The 21,612-nt window shown below is 42.5% G+C and overlaps 1 protein-coding gene across 8 annotated transcripts in view; it reads right to left on the bottom strand.

Annotated features, from left to right (window-relative positions):
* Positions 1 to 3,606: 3,606 nt before the first annotated feature.
* LOC136563101 (protocadherin alpha-C1-like) overlaps positions 3,607 to 21,612 on the bottom strand; it is a 122,589-nt gene continuing 104,583 nt past the window's right edge. For 7 of the 8 annotated variants that reach the window (XM_066560275.1, XM_066560277.1, XM_066560278.1 and 4 more), the window contains exon 4: positions 3,607 to 5,532. In XM_066560275.1, the coding sequence (XP_066416372.1) occupies positions 5,222 to 5,532 (311 nt within the window). In that variant the 3' untranslated portion in view covers positions 3,607 to 5,221. The remainder of the gene's footprint in view (positions 5,533 to 21,612) is intronic. The other variant, XM_066560282.1, reaches the window with a different exon arrangement.

The following is a 21,612-nucleotide window of genomic DNA, read 5'->3' as shown; positions in this document are numbered from 1 at the left end:
TCACCATATTAGAATCACTCTGAAAAATCAGATTTTCATGATATCTAAGCAGCATTATCACTGACAGTGGGTATTGAAGTGTTCTGTACAACAACATAACCATGTCCCAGATTTTTATATATACAATCATAGAATGGTTTGGGTTGGAAAGGACCTTAAATATGAACTACTTCCACCCCTCTGTTATGGGCAGGGACACAGTCAACCAGACCAGATTGCTCCAGATCCCATCCAGCCTGTGCCAGGGCCTCCCCACCCTCACAGGGAAAGATTTTTCTCTAATATATAATCTAAACTGACAATCTCTTAGTTTGAAGCCATTTCCCTTGTCCTGTCACTCCAGGCCCTTGTCAATTGTCTCTCTCCATCTTTCTTGCCAGCTCCCTTCGGGCCCTGCAAGGCCACCCTGAGGTGCCCCCAAAGCTTCTCCTGTGCAGGTGAACAATGGCAGCTGTGCCAGCCTTTCCTCCCAGCAGAGCTGCTCCATCCCTCTGCTCATCCTGGAGCCTCTTCTGGCCTGGCTCCAGCAGCTCCAGCTCCTGCCTGTGCTGGGCCAGGGCTGGGGCAGCTCTGCAGGTGGGAAATCACCTGAGCACAGGGACACAGGGGCACAGGGGCACAATCCCCTCCCTTGGTGGCCACACTCTGGGATGAGCCCAGGACAGGTTTGTCTCTGTAAATGCTTGGATGCCCACACCTCCCTGCAAAGGCAGAGCAGCGACACTGGATCCTGCAGGGATCCCTCTGGGCATCCAGAGAGAGCAGAATGAACCCAGGAGAGCAGAGAGCACAGCATCCCCCATCCAGAGCTAATGGAAAATTAATGTATATGCCATCAATATTGATTCTATAGCATGCTGGTGAAAGCTGCACAAGGTCAGCCCAACCTGATAAAGCATTTATTCTGTCAGACCTGTGCTCTGCATTCTCTGTCTGCTCAGTTTTGGTACAGCCAAGACACCCAGGCGTGTGTGAGCCTAATTCTGATTCCAGCCACCACAGGAAGCCCTTCCCATCCAGGATTTATTATTGCTGTGCTTGGAGCCCTCAGCTCTGCTTTCCAGAGCAGCTGTTTGCTTCATGCAGGTTCAGCTGTGTGTGATACCAAAACATTGTCAGCTGTTCACTCCTTTCTCCTTCAGAGACTTGTAGAGGAAGAAACCAAAGGACTTCAGGGTACACTCACTTACCAAAGCCAAACTTTTGATTAAAGTTTGCATATTTAAAGTTTCTGCATATTTACAGGAGCCTTAACAGAACACAGGGCTCCAGGCACTGTCTCAAAAAGGCGTTTTTGTCAAGGAACAGTCAATAGTTTCTAAGCAATCAAATAACAGCAAAACTGAGGACCCTGCTCATTTTTTTAGGACTCAAATTATAAAAATGGCTCAGCTCCTTCCTTAATATTTGTCTTACACCAGATCCACAAAACTGCTGGGAGGGGAGAATTGGATTTGGAAGGAAAATTGCACCTGGTTTATTTTACCCAGTTGTTGACACAAGCAGGTCTTGAATGAGTGAAGTAGAAGCAGAGATGAAAGAAGATTCTACAAGGTATCAAAACTACTTGCAATTAATTTTGACTGATCTTCATATATGAAGTTTGGGAATGGCATTTTGGGTTCTGTGTTCTTCCCCTGATGTGAGATGATTGGAAAATTTTTAATCAGATCCCCTCATATGATGTGCAATGAACCATGGACTGAGCAGAAAGAAACTGCACAAGACCAAGTCTTAGAAGCCTAATGTAAAATGAGATTTTTTTAATGACAGGATGTAATTAATATACAACATAGCTCTGGTTTATTGTTATAAAAGCCCAATAGTTTTCATCACTGATCTTGTATGCATAGAAACCAGACTTCCAAAGACAATATGCTCACAGAGGGTATATATGGATTCTGAAAGACATAAATTGCTCAAGTGGCAAAAAGCCCCAAAACTGTAATTTCCTTGTTAGCAAACTCTGCAGTGTATTTTGTCGTGCTCATTTCATTGTCAGCAGGAGGATTAAAGAATTTTTTTTTCTTCATTTGTGCCGTTATTGGCCACCTCTGGTTCTCAATTTGCATTGTTGTGTGGTGTTAAAACAGTAACCCCTAAACTGTGGTAGAATGTGCAGATCCTGCCCCCACCTACCCCTGGTCCTCCAAACATATTTCTTGCCAGGGTTTCTCCTCCTGGACACCCAAAATAAGGGTGTCAATGGTATCATTTGTATATTAGTTATGAAATAGCCAAATTTCACTGTAGACATCTCAGCATTCCAGTTGTCCCAGAGGGTCCAAATATGGAAAAATCTTTATAAAATCTGGTGAGGTGCCTGATTCAGTATTCAGACAACACAGTGAGTGTGTGGGATGTATATTCTCCCAGTGCATCCCAGCCTCTTTTGAAACAATTCCAGCAAGAGCTTCTCCTCTCCTCTGAGAGTTTTTTCTCTGTCCTATCAGCTCTCCAGACTGGAATGATTATCATCATTGATAATCATGCTGGAATGATTATCTTCAGATTATGTTTTGTCTCTCCAGGCACTCAAGCATACAGTCCCCCTGCAGTAAGCACCTGTAATAAAGGCAGCATTGGTAAATGTAATATTGTGTTAAAACCAGCAAATTTGAGACATGCTGCAGCTCTTGGTTCATTTTAATAGATGCAAGCCTTGGAAAACCAGCTGTGTATGGCCACTGATGAAAAATGAATGAGTCAGACTGGCTTGCATAGGGGAAAATGCAAGCACTCAAAAGAAAAACCAATATTCAATTAATATCTAAAAATAATCAAGTGTAGAAGATTCCTATAAGAATTCAATCTTTGTACTGAATTTTTGCCAGAGGCATTGAGAGAGCTATTTTATGATGACTACATAACAACAGTATTCTTCTGTGTGTTTAAGCTACCACTGTAACTACAGTTGATGAACGTTTTGGGAGCTGTTGGATTAGTCACCAAATAAAAATAAACACCTAAATGTACTTGCATAGCACATTTGCATAAAAGAACAGTTCCCTCCCCAAAACTTAAGGTTTTTTTTTTCCTCTTGTCTAGCCTTTAAAAGTGAATCAAGGATTATCTTTCTTAAGTAGCACCTTTTTATTGCCAGTAAAACAAGACTGGTAACAAAAGAAGACTCTAAATAGACTACATGAGGCCATTGGTGGTTCATGCTTTGAGATATGAATTCTTTTATTAGAGCTTTGCTGTGATGTTTTAAGATTTGCTGCAGGTTCTTAAAAATGAATAGGAATTGTTCTATTCTGAACTGTCAGCAGTTTGGAAACTTAAAACATCCAGGACATGTCTCAAGAAATCCAGTTGTTCTCTTTGATCCTAGATTAAAGGGCCTTTGGAAATTTCAGAGCTATGTAGTTTCTTACACAGTTCCAATTAACACGACACTTGAGCTTTATTCTGTGAATGTACAATAATGTAGAAAACTCCTTGGAATTCCCTCATCAGCCATATTCTATTTAAAAATACATGTATTGGTTTTAAATCAACATCCTCAACCACATTCAATACTCCATTTATACCCTTAGGTTTAGTAATTCACAGAACTTCAGCTTCACAGATTCTCACCAATAAATCCCAAAATGCATGCATGGCTTGGTTTAAGAAAGATATTTTACTTGTGTTTCATACACAAAAGAAACTGATAATCAACAGTGGCTTAAAAAATTAACACTACTCCACTTTTCCACAAGTGTACAAAAAAGAAATAATGAATTTACATTCAACGGTAAAGCTTAAAGTCCACTCTAATAATAGTTGCATTGACATTCACATACACAAGCACAGAATAAATATTTCAGGATTCTTATAAGAGCATACAGCATACATACAGTACTTGAATTTTACATAAGGAGTGTTAGTAGGGTCAGAAATTCATAATCTCATAGAAAAGTAAAACTAAAATCAGAAAAGGTCGTGTGGGAGGTAACACCAAGGTACTGCACAGAGCTAGCAGGTTAGTAAATCCATCTGTGTGAGGAGTTTGCTTCTGCTTCTTCATATTAGGACAGTTTGTTTGCAAAGGTGTATTCAAAGTGCAGAATAATGCAAAAAAAAAAAAAAGAGAAGATATTCTTGTATTTATTATTACATGCAAGAGGCAGCCCCCAAGTCACCCGACAGAATAAAGCTGTGATTGGCAAGTGGCCGATATAATACAGCTGTTTCAGGCAATTTTTCTAAAGCACTTTAATAGCAGCAATTGTAATTTATAATGGCTCTAGATTGGCTTCTGTTTGGGTTAAAGGGCATCATATTTCTTTAACATTTACAGCTATATTTCTTTATAAATAAATATCTCAAATAACAAATAGCATAGCTAATGTTACTTTTTTTCTCTCTTTTGCATAAGTGTCGTGGAAAAACTCTGACCTTTTCAGAGACATAATGTGCAAAATTATGTGGAAATAGGGACACAGCATCACAGTTACATTCCTGGGATGTCAGCCCAGCCCTTGTTACTCTCTGAGGGCTAGCCTTACCAGGGCAATGCAGGGCTTTAAGGGACAATTTTTCCAATGGCTTGCTTGGTAAAGAGATAGAATTTATGGTGTCTTAAAGAGCTGTAAATGTGAGGTTTCATTTGAAGCAGTGTGTACAATACGTCATGTATAGGAGTCAGTATTTCCACACAGTGACTTCTCAGGATTTGATAAGTCTGCTCATCTCCTTTCAGACATTTTCTCCCCAGCCTGAACATCTTTGAACAGTTGTGTTCATTAGGTGTTTCCTCTGTTGCATATTTACCAGCTCTTCTTGCATTTTATAATCTGATCTCGTATCACCTAGCTGACATCTGCACACAAATATTTCCAATCAGATAGAGGGTGCACAACATTAAAACTTTTAAACCTGTCCTGTAAGTGTCATCAAGACAGGAGCACAGGAACCACAGTGCAGAGTCCAACCTCTCACTGGCTGTACTGTGAAGATTCTCCTTTTCGGCGTAGGAGAAAGGAAACTTGTGTCTGCTTTTTAGATTCTGAAAACAAGCCAGAGTGGAGAAAAAGAGTTAACACCAGACTTAATAAAGCTTTTAAGACAAAACCTGTTAAGCAATTTAGACAGACACTGAATTTCCTGCTGATTTTCTCAAGTCTGTATATACAGGAAATTTGTTAACAATAGGAAGAAGTTGGGATTTGCTACATAGGAGAAATCTGCCATTATTACAAAAACTGGCTAAGAGGGTTTTTTCAGTATAACTCCCTCACTGGTCACTGTTCTCAGTGGTGCTGTTGCCCTTTTCTTTTTTCTCCTGAGTCTTGTTCCCCTTCTTCTTTTTCTTCTTTTTCTTGGTCTCTTCTTTCTTGCCAAAGGTTATGAAGTCACTTTTGTCAATTTGGTTGTTTGGTGGCTCCTGCCGGATGGAGATGATTGCAGGAGATCCTGGGATAATGAATTTGTCTGGCAACTCACCAGGACCACCTTGTTTGGAATTGCCCGGTCCGAATTTAAAGGTCCAGCTGTTGCTGTTCACACCAGCTCCCACTGGGGGGGACACCTCTCCCGCCTCAGGTTCTGAAAAAGTCAAAACAGCAAGAAAAGCTTAAAGCATCTTTAAACACAGGCACTCAGCGAGCAGCAGCTTTCTGTCTGAAAGGCTTCAGCCTACAGTCACTCTCTTTTGCCTGGCTGCTCATCTGGGGCTTATCCACTGGTTCTTGTCCAGTCTGCTCAGTGTTTGCATGCACTGACCCCCTCCTCGTGCTCTTGGGTGCAACAGGCTCTGAATCCCATTTTGTTCTTTTGGATTTGAAGTGTTTGGAGTAAGAGATCACTGTGATGCAGCCCATTGAAGTGTTTTACAGCAGGAAACACAGGCACGTGCATGGCATGGCAGAAGGGTGTGTTTGAGGGTGTTGAGCCTTTTGGGACAGGGTTAGAAGAGTGGCCAGGGCAGGGGGTGACAGACTTGGCATTATGCACATCCAGGTGGGTATTTAGCAAACCATCCTGTGATGGATGTGCCCAAAAACCCTCATGCAGGGAAAGAAGGGAGAGTGTCAAGAGGGTGGAATGGAGCCAGGCTCTGCTCAGTGGTGCTGAGCAGCAGGACAAGAGGGGACAGGAATGGATCAGGACAAGAGGGGACAGGAAAGGATCAGGACAAGAGGGGACAAGAAAGGATCAGGACAAGAGGGGACAGGAATGGATCAGGACAAGAGGGGACAAGAAAGGATCAGGACAAGAGGGGACAGGAATGGATCAGGACAAGAGGGGACAGGAATGGATTAGGACAAGAGGGGACAGGAATGGATGCCCAGGAAGTTCCACCTGAACATAAGGAAGAACTTCTTTCCTGTGCAGTGACCATGCTCTGAACAGACTGCCCAGAGAGGTTGTGGGGTTGCCCTCACTGGAGATATTCCAGAACCATCTGGATGTAATCCTGTGCCATGTGATCTGCTTGAATAGTGAGGTTGGACCAGATGAGCTGCTGTGGTCCCTTCCAAGCTGACCCACTGTGTGACTCTGAGCTGGTGCATCCCAGAGAGGAACCTGAGGCCAGCCAGCATGTGTGTTTGTGTGTAGGTATGGATGCAATGTGGCTGAGCAGCAAACACAGAGCAAAAGCAGAATAAACTGAACTGCCTGGGCAGAGACACTGCAGGATTGCTTCCATCAGGGTGCACAGTCTGGTCTCAGAAACATTGATGGTCTTCACAGAATCATAGAATAGCCTGATATTCTCTCTAGTTCACAGTATTTTATACAGGCAAATATAAAGTGAAGTCCTATCCCCAGTTTTAGGCTTGCAGGATGAAGTCAGTTTTAATTTTGTTTCCATTATTTTGATTAGATTGAGTTAATCAGATTGAAATGTTTGCGTACGTTGCTCTGACAAGGACAAATTTCTAGCAAAATAAAATGCTACAGAATTAGGTTTTCCTGTGAGAGAAAACCTTAAGACTTGGTTGTTTTCTTTCCTTTTATACTTTGAACATTTGTTGTAATTTACATAACTGCCAATTTTGAATAAGAACAGCGTATCTATTTTAATGTATCATGGTAAGTGTTTTAACAACTGTGATCAGGGGAAAACTCAGTGTTTATGCTCTGATGCTAAAGCCCTCAAATCAGATGAAAACTTTCTTACCTAGACTCTAAAAGTGCAGTAACAAAACATGGGACTCTCACTTGTAACACTCCTAGGCACACACAAACCCACAACAGCACACAAACAATTCCAACACCACTGATCTGATTAAATCTCAGCATCATGCATCAGAGCTGTCCAGCTGAACAGGCAAAGATGTTTGGGGTAAAGAAGGAGGGGGAACTGTGCTGGGAAATCATTTCAGAGGGATTCCATGTCCCTTGGAAGAGGAGATGAGGACACTGGATGGGGGAGAAGAAACAGAGAAGTCCAAGGTCTCCTGCTGGTTAAAGAGGGCAGGAAGAGGAAACAAAGCAGACATTCTAGAGGGACATCCCAATGTTCTGCCAGCAAACACCTGGTACTGGCTGCTCTGTACCCCTGCAGCCACAATGAAGAATGCTGTATTAACTTCAGCAGCTCCTGTATTTCTTAGTCTTTAACAATTCATCTTCCGTTATGTTGTTTGTACAATTTTCTATTTTATGAAATAAATGGTGTGTGGTGCATGCAGACATAAGGTTCTGCTTTTAGGTTCAAAAGATGAAAAGACATATTTTGCTGCCTGACAACCTTTCTCCTGCCTGGCAGCAAAACAAGGCTGGGAAGCAGGATTCCTTTTTTAAGCTTTTCTGTAGTGATGCAGCAGGTCCATGTTACAAAGCCCAAGAAATGTGTGTACAAAACACATCAGAACCATCTCGGAACACATCAGTGTAAGAGGTTTTGGCACATGAAATCTTTGGCATCTCTGAAGCTCCATGGCACATGGACATGACATGACTGCTTTTAAAATGTGATATTTAATCAAGAACTAGAAGACACTGTACACTTCTTTTCCCCTTAAGATTGTATTTAATGATGAAGAAACTTTGACTTTATGTTCTTTCCAGGAGCTGCTGACATTGTTTCAGTGACCTTAACATCTCAAGTCTCATATAGATTTTCTGAAGTTATTATTAACTTAGTAAAATGGAGTAAAATGGAGTAAGAGCTCCTCCATTTTATCAGTTGTAGCTTTTCTGTACATTTCCTATAGTCCTAAGCATCAGCTTCAGATTTTTTACATTTCCTGTAAGTAACAACAATGTCCTAGAAAGCCCTTTCATAATAAATGCATTAATATGAACCAGCTTTCATTTCTGCTTAATAAATTGTTTTGTTCAGGTACCTTTTATATCACTTTTGTTTCTCTGAGATGACAAATTACAAAGGTGGAAAATGTGTGCCTTGGCCTTTTTCCAAATTATTAATCAATTGTCTTTCTGCTGCAATACAAAAATGAGAGCTTTCCTATTGCACATAATAAATTAAGCCCTATTTGACAAATAAATCCTCTCTTTCTCTCAACAAACCCACATAATATGCATTCCAAACACTGGCCCAGACCCAATGCTCTTTTATTGTTCCTGGCAGGAAAAAGACAGCTGAAGGTGACCTCAAATCATGTTTGACCCACCCTAGCCCTGGCTGGGGAGAACCCTCTAGCAAAGAATAGTAGAAAAATTCCTTTGAAGAGTAGAGGGTGAGAACTCTGTGGGCTGCAGAGCCACCAGAGCACAGCTGGAGCTGCAGTGCATGGCTGGGCCACTTTGGGGTGAGCATAGAAACATAAAATGATAGAAAGGTGATGGAAGGGACCCCAAATTTCACCCAGTTCCAACCCCCTGCCATGGGCAGGGACTCCTTCCTCTAGGCCAGGTGGCTCCAAGCCCCATCCAACCTGGCTTTAAATACTTCCAGGGATGGGGCAGCCCCAGCTTCTCTGGGCAGCCTGAGCCAGGGCCTCACACACTTACCTTGTACTCTTCCTAATAACTGATCTATACCTTCTCTCTGTGGGTTTGAAACCATTCCCTTGTCCTGTCGCTCCAGACCCTTCCAAATAGCCTCTCTCCATCTTGTGCACTCCCCTCAGGGACTGGGAGAGGCAGTAAGGTCACCCTGAAGTGTAGGAATGTGCCCTCTGTTGATGGAGTGACCAAATTATCCTTTGTCTCCTTAAAAAGGAAAAAAGCCCAGAAGTTTCTCTCCTCAATTTGGTAAAAAGACACCTCATAAGACCTTTAAGACTTCACCTCAAACCTAAGGCTACCCAATTAGACAGAAGCCAAAAAGTCCCACCTAAATAATTCACTAGAAAAAGAAGAGAACAAAGGAAATAATCACTTTTGTGAAGTGTTTTAGCAAGAGCAAGAACCTCTTGCCCCAAGCTCAAGTTTTCTTGACAAGAATTTTGTTATTTTGCCTTTTATTAAAACTTTTCTGTTTCCAACACTACCTCAGAAGTCATCCTACTAATTTTATACCATTTGAAGTGGCTGGGCTATCTCAGGTATGATAGATCCTCTAAGAGCTCATAAGATCTAGCTCAAAGAGCAAACCCATCACTGAAGCTTCTTTTCTCCAGGCTGAGCAATCCCAATTCTCTCAGCCTTTCCTGGACAGGTGCTCCAGTCCTCTGATCAACTTATGAGGCTGAACAGAGGCCATGGGATAATGACAGTGACTTGATGTTATCCATTTGACCACACAAATTCAGTAACGTGCAAGAATCCAGGGTATCCCCGAGGCAAAAAATCTCCTGTATCAAACCTCTTGCCAGACTAATGGGGTGCCCATCCACATCTGCACTACTAAAATCTAATTCAGAGCAGGAAAACAACCCTTTAATCTGGTTCTGATTTGGCAAATCAACTCACCAGATGAAGTCAGTAACATTTGCCACAAAAACATCTTCATGCATCCAAACACAACAAACCCATCCCACCTACCCTGGAATCAGGATTCTCTCAGACTGTGGGGTTTGCCTGCACCTATGCCTGGTTTTGTCCCAGCCCCTGAATATGTTTGTTGTCCATATCAACTAAGCATTTTAATACTCCTTAATACTCACTAAGCCAAAGGAAACTAATTATCCTTACAGCTGTGTGGAGAGCTTGCATACAAAGAGACAGAGACACAGAGAATCTAATGAGTTAATAACCATAATTTCCTACAAGTGGGGCTTCGCCAGTCCTCAGGAAATGTCTCTTCTGCATGATTTACCTGAGGACATGTGTGTTTATCTGTATTGGCAGGCTGGAAGGTCACAGTTCAGCTGCACTGACAAAGTTGTATGTTTAGGCATTTCAGATCAAGGATAAATGTCATTTACTACCTAGTTTCCAAGGCTTCCTTAAACATCTCTTCTGTTTCTTATCAGCAGGGATTCAACACAAAAGCTTTCTCCTTATGTGTCATTTTACATTTAATGGGATTAGTTGTACTTCTCTTGCATATTTTCTGCATCTTTAATTGAGTGCTTCAAATTTGTTTATTAAACTTAGATGAAAATCTAAATAAAACAAATGCCCTGGTTATATTTATAACACTTAATTTAAAACATTACACTTCTTTTCTTCCTACAGCTAGAGAGGGGGGTTCCCAGAGTTCATACATAAAAGCCCAGAGTTTGGTCATTTCCTGGGGTACTTTTGGGGATTACTTTGAACCTTTTCTTTTATTCTCAAGGAATACTTTAGACTTCATGTTCAATGACCAAATAATTAAATTTTTAAATGCTTGCATGCAGCAGAACCCAAAATCTAGGCCGCACCTGCAGGTCCTGATGCTTCTTTGCCTGTGTGTCTGCAAGCTAAAATGGGAGATGAACTTTTCACCCCTTCCCTTTCCTACTCTCACCGAAATACAAATGTCTCAGTAGACTTTAAATGGAAGCCATAACAGCAGAGACTCTGCAGTTGAGTAGGTCACATATTTAGCTGGCATGAAAGGACTTCTAGGCTGTCTTTCAAAATACTTCTTTTTCCATCCCGTGACTGCTGTCTGAAGTGCACAGGCAAACGTACACAGAAAAAAACCCTCCATATCCTCAAATCACCTATGTGAAAGCTGGAGGGAATTGGGTCTGGTGCAGAGCTAATGCTTTTTCTCTTCCAGAGGCATTTAATGGTCATATATGGTAGCCCTCTGCCTCTCACAGGACTGGAAAAACATAAAAACCTCAGTCAACAGGCACTGCTTCAACAAGCTCTAATTGCTCTGAAATACCTGGTTTCCTACGCAGTGTCAGATATAGGGGGTCATGTCTGCCTGGAGAAGCTGTGGCTGGCCCTGGATCCCTGGAAGCATCCAAGGTCAGGCTGGACAAGGCTTGGAGCACCCTGGGAGAGTGGGAGGTGGTGGCACTGGATGAGCTTTAAGGTCCCTTCCAACCCAAACCATTTCAGGATTCTATGTATATGTCACAGATTCCAGAAGGGAGCAGGCTGCAGGTGAGCTGTGCCCCCTCGCTGATCCTCACCTGCATGCTCCAGGCAGTCCTGCTCTCAGCACAGGTTTTTCAGAGGTACCCCTGCTCTGTGCAGGAAGCCTGGACACCAACAAGGAACCAAGTCCCTAGAATTCAACCTATAGTAACTGTAGGTACCTATGTTTCTTTTTCTTAGAGAGTTAAACACCCCTTTCTTAAATCCAGATACCAGAAATGTAGGAATTCAATCTACCATGTCTAATTTAATTCATACTACAGTCTATAAACAAACCACTTGGTTTAAATGCTTGGTTTAAGAGGTATTGAATTGGTATTGAGATATTGAATCTTTATTACTTTCTTTGGAGCCTTTCTTGCTTTCTACAACTCCCTGACAGGAGGCTGTAGCCAGGTGGGGATCAGCCTCTTCTCTCTGGCAACCACTGGCAGGACAAGAGGATGGCCTTAAGCTGCACCAGGAGAGATTCAGGTTGGACATTAGGAAGAATTTCTTCACAGAAAGGGTTGTCAAGCATTGGGAGGAGCTGCTCAGAGGGGTGGTGGAGTCACCATTCCTGGTGGTGTTCAAGAAATGACTGGACATGGCACTCAGTGTCCAGTCTGGTGGATGCAGACAGGGTGGTGATCAGTTGGACGCAATGATCTTGGAGGTGTTTTCCAACCTCAATGATTCTGTTGAAAAAAATCCTAATTTTCTTTGTTCCTCTCCCCTCTCTGCTGGAGACAGCTAACTTCTGGGTATCTAGTGAAAAAGGAGCTGAATTCTACCCTCAGGAGCCAGGTAAGCAGCACCATGGCTCAGAGGTGTCGTACTAATGACCATGCCAGAGCATTGTGGAAAAAAGAAGAAGTTTGAAACTAATCTCTTTAACAGTGGCAGCCACAAAAAATCCTGTGCAACTGTTTGCAACTTCCCAGTCCTAATCCTTTCACAGATTTTCACTGAGGTAGGCATTGGCATCTTCATGTCCAAAAATGCCTGAGAGAGCACAGCCATGTTCTTAAGGTAACTCCATTTCCACCCCTTCAAAGGCCACATTTTAGTTATGACAGCAATGCCCCAGTACAGCTCAGAAGCTCTGGTGCAGAGCTCTGAAGTATAGGTTTGTCACTGAGATTTAAGGTGCTGTCTTTCAGATGTGGAATTTGCAAATTCATTCAATGGCAGGGCTGGCTTTCACCAGCCAGTAAAACCATCCAAGCTGAGAGGTAATGCTGAGCGATGGGTACAAACAGCCTGAAATTGAGATGTCTCATACATTTGGGGCAAAATGTCTGCTCACAGAACATATCATCACTCAGCCCAGGAATCAATATCCCATCAGGTCTGGGCTATCCCATCAGGCCTGCAGTTTCTATCTCACTGACATTTTTCTTGCTTTTGGGGAGGCCACATGGTTTTCCCCTGACCCTGCACAGCCCCAGAGCTCCAATCTGCTGTTTACTGAGAACAGGTGGTGCTCACTTCCCATAATGTGAGCTGCCCATACATCCTGATTGCCATTAACATCCTCTCCACCTCCTATGCCTCTGCTGCTTTCTTAAGGATCCTTTGTCAGAAGAGGGCTAACTCATGTTAGAACAGATGTGCCCCTGCTCAAGGGGAGAAGAGGAAAGCATTTCTGTGCAGCTCTGTCTCCCTGCAGAGACATCTTTGACTGTGTGACATGCTCAGCCAAGACAGCAGCTTGTTTTCACTCTGTTCCACCCTTCCCCACTTTGTCCCTGTCTTTAAAAATTTGGTAGCTCATGGAATCAGAAAATATAAAAGCTTTCGATCGAAATTAAATTTAAAGGAAATATTTTTCAATGTTCTTTTCTAGACAGCAGAACATGAGGGCTGAAGCCACTGTAAGACTCAGAACACCCCACCATTAATCACAGCCCCTTCTGTCCGCAGGTCAAAGTAGCAAAACACATTAATTAAATGAATTTGCTTAAAACTGAGATCAGGCAATAAGCAGGAAGCAAATTTCAGGGAAAGCTAGTCATTAACCTGATTTCTCTCTTCCCTGCCTCCTCTGCTGATGCTGTACTGGCTGCAGCTTCTGCCTCTGGCAGGCTTAATGAATATTCACCATGATAAAGAGTCTGAAACAGCACATCCAATGCAAACAGCGTGCACTGAAAAACCCTCTCTGTGTCATTTGGAGGATCTCTGTGGACATTCTGGCTTCACTGATCATCCCTAAGCCTTTTTGGGATTAAAAAGCCCATTTAATCTTTCTCCTTTTTTTTTTCCTGAAAAACAAAACAAACCAAAAACTCAAGCACACAAAAAAAAGAAAGAGAATAAAAATCCATCATCAGCATGATAAAATGACAGAAATAGAACTAAAAGACAGAAACACTATTTAATCGGAACAAAACTGAACCAGTTTAACTAACACTTTGCCAAATAATCCCAAACATCACTAATGACTTCCTCAAACTGGAGTATTAAACAAAAACCCAAATAATTCTCACTGTCTGCCCTCCCATCTCTTTGACCTGTTCTGCATTAATGAATCTGGAGGAATGAACAAAATGGAAACTTCCCCCCACCAGGAGCCTGCAGCTTTAATCCAGTGCTTGGGTTTAAAGTCAGTATCATTAATCAAGGTAATTATAGCACAAATGTTGTGGGAGATTTGTAACCCCCCCACTGCTCCAACATCCAGGCATGGAGGTCACTTCCAGCTCACTCAGGTTTCTGTCCACGCTGACACTGACAATTAATTTAAATTGAGATTATTTACCTCATTATAAAAACCAATCTTATATGGCTGTGTATTAAAGGAATTGTCTCAGCCATCAAATAGCTCTGCCAGCATACTCTGAGATATGTGAAAGCATAATTTGATTTGCTGGTACCACAGCCTGCTGTGGCCAGAGCACAGCCCAGGGTAAATGGCTTCCTGCAGCTGCTGAAGGAGCAAACAGAGCACGGGGTCTGCAGCTCCTCTCACTCTTCTTTGGCTAAAAAACATTTTTCTTCCCATAAAAATATTGACTTTTTTAGGTAATATCCTTCTGCTGCTGTACTTGTGCCCAGTCCTGCTCCCACAGGTAGAATTTTACCCCTTTCCTCCCCAAACTGAGGGTTAATCTGCTGCATCCCTGAGACTGCATGTGCACACATCCAGGATGCTCCTTATCATCTTTTGGGCTCTAATCAAATGTTGGACCTGGGGGATGCAGCACTGAATGTTTGTGTAGCATGAAGAGGGGATTAGAGAGATATTACTCCTGCAATATAAGAAAAAATATTTTTGGGGGGTATTTCCCTGTGTCTGCAGGCTCACAGTGTCTATTTTTAAGAGTTCATAGCTGAAAACAGACCCCTTCCCCCCACCCAAAAAAAATCCAAACCCAAACCAACCAAACAAAAAAAAAGACCCCAAATTATTTTCACCTTATAAATGTGTTTTTAACACAGTGTGGGCAGTTACAGCACCAGCCATTCTGCCCTTGTTCTAATGCACACAGTAAGGTAAAGAGCAGTGAATAGTGCAGGAAAACTGAAATTGGAGCTGGGGGGACTGCTCTGCCTTCAGCATCTGGGAAGGGTGTGGGCAGTGGCTGAGGACAATGTGCCCGTGAAGATCTGTGGTGGGTTGGTCTCAATACCACAAAGGAAATGCTTTTCTTTGCTTTCATGGCAAACCAGGTGCTGTGCAGCCTAAATGTCCCAATTAAATGTCCTCAAATGCCCTAAACTGAAAGACTAGAGCAGCAAGCAGCTCCCCGGACCCCTGCTGAAGGCTGATTTTAGGAGTGTTGGCAGCACATCCCAAAAAGGTGGACTTGGAGTCAGATCTTGAAAGATTTTTGAGCTTTGTGGTTCCCATCTTCTGTATGTGACCAGGAGTGGGGATGGCACTCCAACCATTTTCAGGAGGCTGCTGCTGTGGGTGGGGTTTGCCTCTGTTATATAAGGACATGAAATATTGTAAAGAGAACAAAAGTCACTGCAGAAGACAAAGCCCTGAATGTCAGCAGGACAGAACATGTCTGTGCACTGCTTAATCTACATTATGGAAAGCCAATTCTCGTTACTGCCTTCTGTCAAATTTAAATAAAAAAATACTTTTAACATACAAGCCCTTTTATGTGAGAGACAACAGGCTCACCGAACATCATAAATCCTGCTGTGAAGGTGAAAAGGAGGAAGCATTTCCTGGCTGCTGCTGGAGCTGTAACAGTGCCCTGCAGGCAGCCAGCCCCCTCCTGCCCTGGCTCCCTGAGCTGCTGAGCTGAAGCCAAAGCACAGACGTGCATCCTCGGCAGGCATCTCCTGCCACTGGAGGCCACTGTGCCTCTATGGGGCGATACAGGATCCACCTGGGCTCCTGTCCACAGCCCCAGTGCCTGTCTCAAAGCCTGGCTGGGATTGATCCCCAAAGAAGGAAAATTTTCCTAAAGGGAAGGCAGGATTAAATGTTTGAGTATTGGATTTCTGGCATCGAGTGGCAGGACAAGGGGAATGGCTTCAAACTGACAGAGAATAGGTTTAGATCAGATATTAGATAAAAATCCTTTCCTGTGAAGGTGGTGAGGCCCAGGCTGAGAAGCTGTGGCTGCCCCTGGATCCCTGGAGTGTCCAAGCCCAGGGATGGGGCTTGGAGCAGCCTGGAGCAGTGGAAGGTGTCCCTGCCCATGGCAGGGGGCTGGAACAAGATCTTTAAGGTCCTTTCCAACCCATGCTATTCCATGATTTTGTGATTCTATGTTTTCCTAGACAGGCTTAGATTGGTTTTGTTTGTGTCCATCTTGGGGAGTGAACACTGCTAAGAGAATTGACTTCAATCCTGTCCCTCCCTCCTGCTTCCCCTCAACAAAACTTTAACAATTACCAACCTTTACATCTCTGAACAGCTCTGAAATAAATCACCAGCTCTTTACAGCTCTTACACCTTCCACAGGTACCTTACCTGGGCACAGGCCACATTACTGCAGGTGCACAAAGAGTCCAGCAGAGCTCCCAAAACTCAGTGGGGTGGGCAAGAGAGAATCCCCTCCATTTAACTGAGCACAATTAATAGAAAGACAGTAACTATGGAAACTTGAAGCATCAATTTTAGCCTTTCAAGGCAGAATCTAATTTTAACCAACTAATTGGGTGCTTGAAGTGGTAGTGAAAGAAAAGAGACACATTTTTGTCAGTGCTCTTGGAGGCATCTATTTTAAACATGAATGAATGTGTGAGATTCACCACTTAGAGAGGACAGAATAGTAATGGAGCAGGGACACATGAGAAATGGTCTTAGAGATAATTTTTTCTTACTTTCTTCATCATCTATGTTTAGCTTACAGACTTCAGCCATTCCTTTTGGGCTCTCAGCCCAGTAGCCCAAACCATTGCAATCTCCAGGCCAGAGGATTACAGGGTAAAGCTTTCTGTTTGGATATTCTTTAAAAAACCCCAAACACACAAAGCTTCAGACAGTGGGAAATGCAGTTCCTTGTCTCTTAGAGGCTGGAGATGGCACTGAACCTCAGAGCTGCCACCTGTTCCCTGGCTCCCTCTGGCTCTGATCTCAAATAAAGGGATAATTTTACCAGTATTTTATAGATGAAACCTGAAACTGGCCTTTTCTCTACCTATGAAGGGGAAGAAAGGGTACTATTAATGTTAAATTTAGTTTAATTTTGTTATCCCCAACTGATTTCATAATTTTAAAAGTAAACTATACCATACAGGTACATAAAATACATTTAGACCTATAAATCCTTTAGCTGACCTACTTTGACTAGTTTATCACTAAACCTCTGCAAAGTTCTCCTCCTCTGAAAGCCAATTAACCAAATACTAACCAATGTCTATTTTGATTCTCTGTTAGCCAGCAACCTGCCCTAAAAGACATCTGTCACTGTAATACCTTCCACAAAATGGGGCTGTAAAAGTGAAGATATCAAAAGCCTCAAAACAGACTCTGGCAGTCACAGCACTCTTTCTCTTTCCCTTCCATAATATATATGTCACATTAGCAGCTCCCTATCATCTCCTGTTAGCATCACATCCCATTATTATTCCTTTTTACTGATATGGGATGAATGGAGCTAATAATATTCCACATCAGTTAAAAAGGAATCTTAATTAAATGTGATGGGGAAGTGCTAATACAATGTGATAAGCCCCCTAGATAAGCACTGTACATAATTTCTCTCTTTTCCAGAATCCTTGAAACATTCCTTGAGAAGAAAAGGGAGGTGACCTTGCAAAGCCTCCCCACATCCCTTCTCCTTCTGCAGAAATAGTTTTGCTCTTTCAAGTGCTTGCAAGGCCCACATTTGGAGGATTCTTTTCTCAGGTTGTAGGTAAATCCAGCTGTTATGATCACTGAGAGTCATCGGGGCCTTTAACTCTTTAAAGCAGATTTTTTGGTGCTGATGAGATGAACCTGCCTGACAGCTCTGGAAGTCTGGACCTCCTGGATCATGGAGCCAAAACTTCTGTTTGTCTTCTGCTGCAGCTAAAGGTGTCCTCTCAAAACAGCTAAATGATGAATTAGGCTTTCAAAGGAGATTTATAGGTGTAATTCTGCATGCAGATCTATCACATATCAAATCCCAGCTCTGGATGGTTGTTAAAAACCCATTTAAATGTGTTTATGAACCTCCTAACTTGGTCAGTGCCTTATTCTACTTGGCCACACAAACTGAAATCACAAACTGCCAGGTGATGTGCTGTAAAGGCCACATAATACTGAATAATACTAAAATAAACTCTACAAAAAGATAACTTGGAGGGGGGGATAATACACAGCTAGGGAATATTAAGGTATATTTACCTCAGTAAAGCTAAGATCAAATTTGGCAGCTGCTGGAAATGGATGGCAGCACATTGCAAAAGGCGCTTTAGCAGCTGCAGCTGCCTTTGTGACTTGTCTCAGACCACACTGCCTTAAATATTCATCAGATGGTGGATATTAATTCTGGGAGGCTCTTGGAAGTCTAACACACAAAAAGTGGGTAGAGCTATCTCACTTGATCACTATAACCATTTCAGAACAGGCCACTCATAATCCCAGTGTATGAGTTAGTAAATTATATGCTTCCTATTTCAATATTTTGATTTTAGTTTTACAGCCCCAGTCATGCTTTAAGCCAAGAATTGTTCCCTCAATGGAACAATTGGAGAAATGGCTCAGACTTGTCCTTCCACATGAAATGATGCTTTACATTATACTCAGGAACTGCTCATTTGTTAATGAGCTCTCTTTCAAGAAAGGCTCAAATAGTTGAAGCAAAACATCCAAAACTTATTTATTTAATATTCCTGCCATTTCACTTTTCTGAAGGAAATATTAAAAATGGAAGAATTGGCTTGAAACAAACAGCCAAATCTGGGAAATTAATTATTGCACACAGATTGTAATGGAGGTAAAGTGGGTATCTGAGAGCAAAGAAGGGGAAATTAACTTTGTTTTCACATTATTGCTTAATGGAGGCTGACTCTGGAAAAAATCCTATCCTGGTTAAATTGGAGAAAATTTCTTTTACTTGTGATGCCTTTAAATGAATAGGCAGGGAAAAAAAATCAAGGACAGACTGTATCTGGATTGATAGCATAGTTATTTTCCTTCCAGGAAATGTGTCATATGCTCAGGTAACTAGGACAAGCTGTCAAAGAATAGAAACATTTAAAAAATCTTCGTGTTCATAAAGGCTAAAAGGTGATGTTATTGCTTCTTGAATCCTTCACTTCAAAAGGAATTTTAATTTGCCATCTGCTGGAATCTACATGTCGAATATTATAAAACTATTTTAAGATGAAATTAAAGCTTACACTTTCATTTTCCTGCTGTAATTGTGTGTATTACACATGTCCATGGTAATATAAAACTGGGTCATTTGTTTTGAGTTTCTGCATTTTTTGAGGTGGTGACTGACTTCTAAATTTTACACATCAGAGTCTACTTTCCCAGTTTCTTTTTCAGTCCCACAACTACCAGGTCAAGTAATGGAAGAAAGGGCTTCCTAAATTATCAATTCTGTATCTGGAAGTAGCTAAGTGGGTGCTGTCACAGAATTTTTAGGAGTGAAAGGGAGCTCTGAAGACCACCCAGTCCAACCCCCTGCTAAGGCAGGGTCACCTGGAGCAGGTGACACAGGAACGTTGTCCAGGTGGGGTTGGAACGTCTCCAGAGAGGGAGACTCCCCGACCTCCACGAGCAGCTGTTCTGCCATGTTCCACTGTTCTGCCATGTTCCACTGTTCTGCCACCTCAATGTGATGAAGCTCTTCCTCATGCTCAGCTGGAACTTCTTGTGTTTTAGTTTATGGCCATTGCTCCTTGTCCTGTCACTGGGCACCGCTGAAAAGAGCCTGGCACCATCCTCTGACCCCCCCTTTGGAGATATTTATGTGCATGAATGAGATCCCCTCAGTCTTCTCTTCTCTTGACTAAACAGGCTCAGCTTCTGTGGTCTCCTCTTATAAAAGTGATGCTCCAGACCCCTCATCATCTTTGCAGCCTCCACTGGACCCTCTCCAGTGGCTCCTTGTCTTTCCTGGACTGTGGAGCCAGGTCTCAGCTTTGCTGTATGAGTTGGGAACTCCTCACTGCAAAGGTGAGAGACCAGCATGTGTCAGAAGGGGAGCACAAAGTCAAAAATGCTTCATCCTCAGACTGTGCAACCTGACAGTTCCATGGGAGGGGACTTTTTTCAGTAATTTCAATATACTCCCTTACTGGAAAGGGAAAAAAACCCAACAAACCAGGCAACTTCTGCAGCCAAATGCCAGCTGTGTGGACAGCAGCAAGAGCTGCTGATGGCACAGGGATAAAATGTTTCTAAAATCATAGGATATTCAGGGGGGGGCTGGAAAGAAAGGTCAGGCCTGGTAGGCCCTGTGAAAATGTTAGGCTCATGCAAAACTGCACCTGTATAATCATTTAATGACTATGATAAATGATATGATTGTTAGATGTGATGATTGTTTGGTAATTGGATATAATTATTGTTTAATTGTAACAGAATCAAGTAAAAGAATTCATTTCATTGTAAAAGAATCATGACAAATAGCGTTTGGGGGGTTTGATGGAAATTACAAAATCCATGCTTGGATGAAATCAATGTAATACAATAGAACAATATAAGTTTAATAATTAATATGTAGTTATATAACGATAAAGGTATAAAAACATGTTCATCTCAAACCTATGTCAGAGTCAGATCTGGGTCTGTCCCCTGACACCCAGAGCTCTTCAATAAAAGCACCTGCATGTAACCATTCCATGATTATGTGCTCCTGAACACCACCACTGCCATTCATTAATCCTGATGTGCCTTGCCCCATAAGCACCAGGTGTAAATGACTGCAACCCTTAAATTGCTTCATATGCTCTCCATGATCCACAACTGCTGCACCAAACATCACTTAAATGTATTCCCTTGACACCAGACTTGAAGAAGAAATAGCTTGGGGTAGCCAGCAGAAACACAGACCATGACAACAAGGAGGAAAAAGCTCTATTTTTATCTCTTCCTGCTGACACATGGAGCAGCACACACTTCATTCAAGCATACACACAGCTGCTCAGAGGCTGGGATTTCTGCAGCAGCTCTGAGGCTCGAGGAAGTGCAGTCAAAGCAGATATTCTCTGTTCTGAGGAGGAGAGACAGCACAAGGATGCTTTGAAATGCTCTGCTTGATCTAGTTCATTCTACTCACCAGGGAGGCACACAATTCCATATTCAAAAACATGTGTGCATATTTCCTGAAACTAGCACGAATATTTAATACCTCCTCTTGCAAAAACAAGATAATCATGCCTGCAGATCTTCCACAAGCAGCTCTGGAGCATTTTTGCCTCAGCAATCATTCAATTTGCATCTCTAGTGAAACAACTCAGTGAACAGGCAAACAGATTTTTATCTCTGTGCTTGAGCAGATCTGCCAATTGCTTAAAGTGTCAGTCTTCAGGCAGGGACAATACCTGGAGAGGGGACAAATATTTAGGCTCAAGAACAAATACTAGAGAGAGCCTCTTCATCAGGAACTGTAGTGATAGGACAAGGGGGAAGGGATTCAAACTGGAATAGAGGAAACTTAGGTTAGAGGAGAAATTTTTCATTGTTGGGGGGGAGACCCTGGCACAGGGTGCCCAGAGCAGCTGTGGCTGCCCCTGGATCCCTGGCAGTGCCCAAGGCCAGGTTGGATGGGGCTTGGAGTATCCTGGGACAGTGGGAGCTGTCCCTGCCCGTGGCAGGGGGGTGAAACAAGATGATTTTTAAGG

Source organism: Molothrus aeneus, chromosome 15 (genome assembly GCF_037042795.1).
Source record: "Molothrus aeneus isolate 106 chromosome 15, BPBGC_Maene_1.0, whole genome shotgun sequence".
NCBI lineage: Eukaryota > Metazoa > Chordata > Aves > Passeriformes > Icteridae > Molothrus > Molothrus aeneus.
Note: the sequence above shows the minus strand (reverse complement) of the source record. Positions and strands in the feature narration are given on the sequence as shown.